The 3,527-nt window shown below is 36.4% G+C and overlaps 1 protein-coding gene across 1 annotated transcript in view; it reads right to left on the minus strand.

Annotated features, from left to right (window-relative positions):
• Nucleotides 1–1,386: 1,386 nt before the first annotated feature.
• ZNF507 (zinc finger protein 507) overlaps nucleotides 1,387–3,527 on the minus strand; it is a 14,982-nt gene continuing 12,841 nt past the window's right edge. Inside the window, exons 5-6 of the mRNA XM_010195111.1 lie at nucleotides 1,876–2,010; nucleotides 1,387–1,747 (exon numbers count right to left, since the gene is read on the minus strand). Of these exons, the coding sequence (XP_010193413.1) occupies nucleotides 1,387–1,747; nucleotides 1,876–2,010 (496 nt within the window). The remainder of the gene's footprint in view (nucleotides 1,748–1,875; nucleotides 2,011–3,527) is intronic.

Below are 3,527 nucleotides of genomic sequence, written 5' to 3' on the forward strand. Positions count from 1 at the left end.
AGAGATTTCAAACTGATACACAGATGAAGAACTGCTACTGCAAACTGCTGTTAACTGTAAATAAAAACCAACAAACAAAAAAACAAACCTCCACTGTAATTTTAGAAGCTAAAAGCTTTAAATGGAGAGAGATTTCTACGTGTTTCTTAGAATACAAAGTAATCCCTAATTCCCTTTATGAATCCATGTTATATGCACTCGTAAAATTTATTCTACAAGTGACTGGATACAGTTTTTGCTTAAAATACTGTTTGCCTTTTGTTTAAAAATATTATTTTCTACAGGAAGATTACTCTATCTTTCAGTGAATTATTTCTACAGTTACAGCTCTGCCAGACAAATGGGAAATTCAGACAGCCAGTGGGATTTTCAAAGAACTCCAAGTCTTGAAGCTTGTAGGCATTTTTGAAAATCCCATTTTGTGCTCACACCTTTAGGAATCTACTTAAGTTTAAATCTACATCTCTTTGTGGCAATTACTGTTGGTATCTTGTTCTCATTAAAAAACATTGCTCATACATACTGCAAAGTAATCACCACAAATTAAAAGTGACATATGAAAGCTTTCTTTTTTTTAAATAGTTCTGCTGAATGTGTCAGGAAAACCATTAAGAAACAGCAGGTCATTATTATAAAGGATCTTTTACACACTATCAATTCAAAAGATAGCAGGTTTTTTAGTTAGGATCCAATAAGACAAATAGTTATTAGCAAAATGCTTCTAGGCTCCTCAGCTCCTGCTGCTCTAAATTGACAGAAAGGAGAGCAGTCTTTGTTGAAGAATGACTTGGAGTTTGTAAGGCTCAAAAAATAGACTGGGAAAAATGAAATGCCTATGTGTGCATGCAAACACAGCCATGCCCTCACCCACCGCCCTACTCCCTACCTTCCAGAATGCAGGCAGTGGGGTTTATGAGATCACATTGTAAAATCTGTACCTGGTCTGTTGCCAGTTGCAAGAAAAAAAGGGGGTAGAAAAGTTTTTTGCTGAAATACTTGGAAATCAGCAAAGAGGGAAGAAGAAAAACACTTTAATTGATACAAAGCTTTCATACCGTTGGGTTTTAACATCCTGTACTAATGCATTATTACTGACTAGTACCTGACAATAAAAGAAAACAAAACACATCGATCCTAGATTCTTGGCACCATATAGAGAAATAACAGGTTAAAATGGATCCTTTTATTCCCAACTCCTTATATTCATCTCTTAAATGATTCATCGGTCCCCGATTAAAATGTTGTACTCCTACTGAAACAAGGACTCAGGATGGGAAATCAAGTTTTGTTTGCAATTCTTCTGTTTAGCAAGTTTCTCAAGCAAGAATTAGCAAAGAAAGAAAATACTCACTCTAGGAAACCCTCTCTTTTAACTTGCTTCTCCACCTAGTTGCTCTGAGTTGTGCTGTGGTCCTTATTGAGAATGATGTTTATGATTTCCCCCTCATGTTCTTTCATGTGATCCAGCAGATTTTCTTTGTTGGTAGACTCAAAACCGCAAATGCAGCAGCAGAAGAGAAGAACACAGTATTCTGTGCCAAGATGGGGTAGAGTGGAGTTCTTTTCTAAACTGCATGAGGTATTCATCAAGTTAGGTTTTTCATTTTCATCAGAACCTGAAATTTCATTTGTAGTCTGGTTAATAGACTCTGTAAAAGACACTAGGTTGTCTGAACTTCCTAGTATAGGTACTGTACTTTCATCTGCGCCTTCTAATAAGGTTCTGTCAGCAAGCTGTCCTTGAAACCTGAAATAATAATAAAAAACACAACAAATACATACAGTTGTTGCTTTTTGACAGGAACTTTATTTTGGATCAGAGTTGGGTCCTTTGAAAGTTCTAGATGATAGAGCTTGAAAGTAAATCAGACATACCTGCTGCTTTGTGAAATTGCATCATTAATAGCCTTGTTCACTTGCTCATAGTTATAATTTTGGTCACTTGCATGTTTCCACATGTGGGACTTGAGGGATGGTGGATGGCTGCATACATATCCACAGAGAGAACATCTAGGGGAAAAAAAGGTGGAGAAGGAAAAAGACAAATACTTAGAAGTTAATTTTTATTAGTCCAGTAATGGATTAGTTCTTCCAAAAGGATGACTGAACAGAAAGATACATGTCAATCTTCTGCTCAGTCCCCCTTTTCAGTTTCATAACTAGGTCAAGTTAGATTGCAAAGTTTCATTTTGAAATGTAAGACTATTTTTAAGGTCTGAGAATTTTTAAGTTTGCTTTTTCTGACTTCTTAAATAACTGAATTAAAATCTTATCTGTTTGGCCAGTTAAAACTGTTTAAATACTGCAAAACTGCAATAGTTCTGATGACTGCGGAAACGTAAACTACATCAGTGTCGTATCTGTCAGGCAGGCAATGACCTCTCTTTGCCATTGCTCTGAGCCAAACTGAAGCTGTGTGATTAGCACTTGTAATTTTGATTGAACTGATAAAGCCTTTCCTGATGTACCACACATTATTTTACTTAAGGATCACAGAACTGCTGAAGTTGGAAGGGACCTGTTGAGATCACCTAGTCCAATTCACCTGCTTAAGCACGATCAGCTACAGCAGGTCACCAAGGACAGCATCCAGTCAGATTTTGAATATATTCAGATTGATATTCAGACGAGTGACAATTTTGTCAAGAGAATTTTCTGACAGCTTGGGTACCACAAGACCAAATTTTCTATTTCCCTATGAAACACTGTCTTACACAGTAAAGGACAAAACCTTGAAGAAGAAATACTATTTACAGAGAGATGCAGTGTATATTTACGGACACATATAACCCAAGACTGATCAAATCCCATAGGACTTTTTCATACATGAACATACAACAGAGGAAGTTTTTTATGGCTGTTTTCTGAGATGCTAAATTAATCATCTCAGCATGGAGATGAGTGATACTGCAGAGCAGTACAGTACTCATGGTAAAGACAATGTAGCTCCTTGTCTTTTGGATGAGGAAGCTACTTTTGCTTAGCTACCTGCTACTTTGGAATTCTTCTAATTCTCAAATCACATGGCAAAGATCAGGATCAATTGAAGTTGACCTTGTTCTAATAAATTATAGCTAGGAATCCATCTTTATCTCATTCCTCAGTGAGAGTAAGATGTTTTCTGCTCCAAGCAATGTGATCCTGACATGTTACACTATGATGAGTCTGTTAAAATGACTACTGGACTAGTAAGATTTTGTAGATTTTTAAGACCTTTTCAGAAATATAACCTGGAAACATGAGAAGACCTACATAAAAACTGTGTTATACAATACAATTCAGTAAGGTTTTACCACTTCGTTTAGTGTCAGTAGGATACAATCCTTAAATGCCTTGCATATAATCATATACAGGAAACTACTTGTGCTCAGCAGAAGATTGTGGAGAACAGCAAAAATCTCACAAGTTAGGTGAAGGCCTGGTACCTTACCTTGCTTATATAGCAAGATAATACTGTCCTGCTGTGGAAAAACAGGTACGTCCTTCTAGCTCACTTTTGTCTATTACTTGATTTGGAATATACTATC

This window comes from Mesitornis unicolor, unplaced genomic scaffold (genome assembly GCF_000695765.1).
Source record: "Mesitornis unicolor isolate BGI_N332 unplaced genomic scaffold, ASM69576v1 scaffold39570, whole genome shotgun sequence".
Lineage (NCBI taxonomy): Eukaryota > Metazoa > Chordata > Aves > Mesitornithiformes > Mesitornithidae > Mesitornis > Mesitornis unicolor.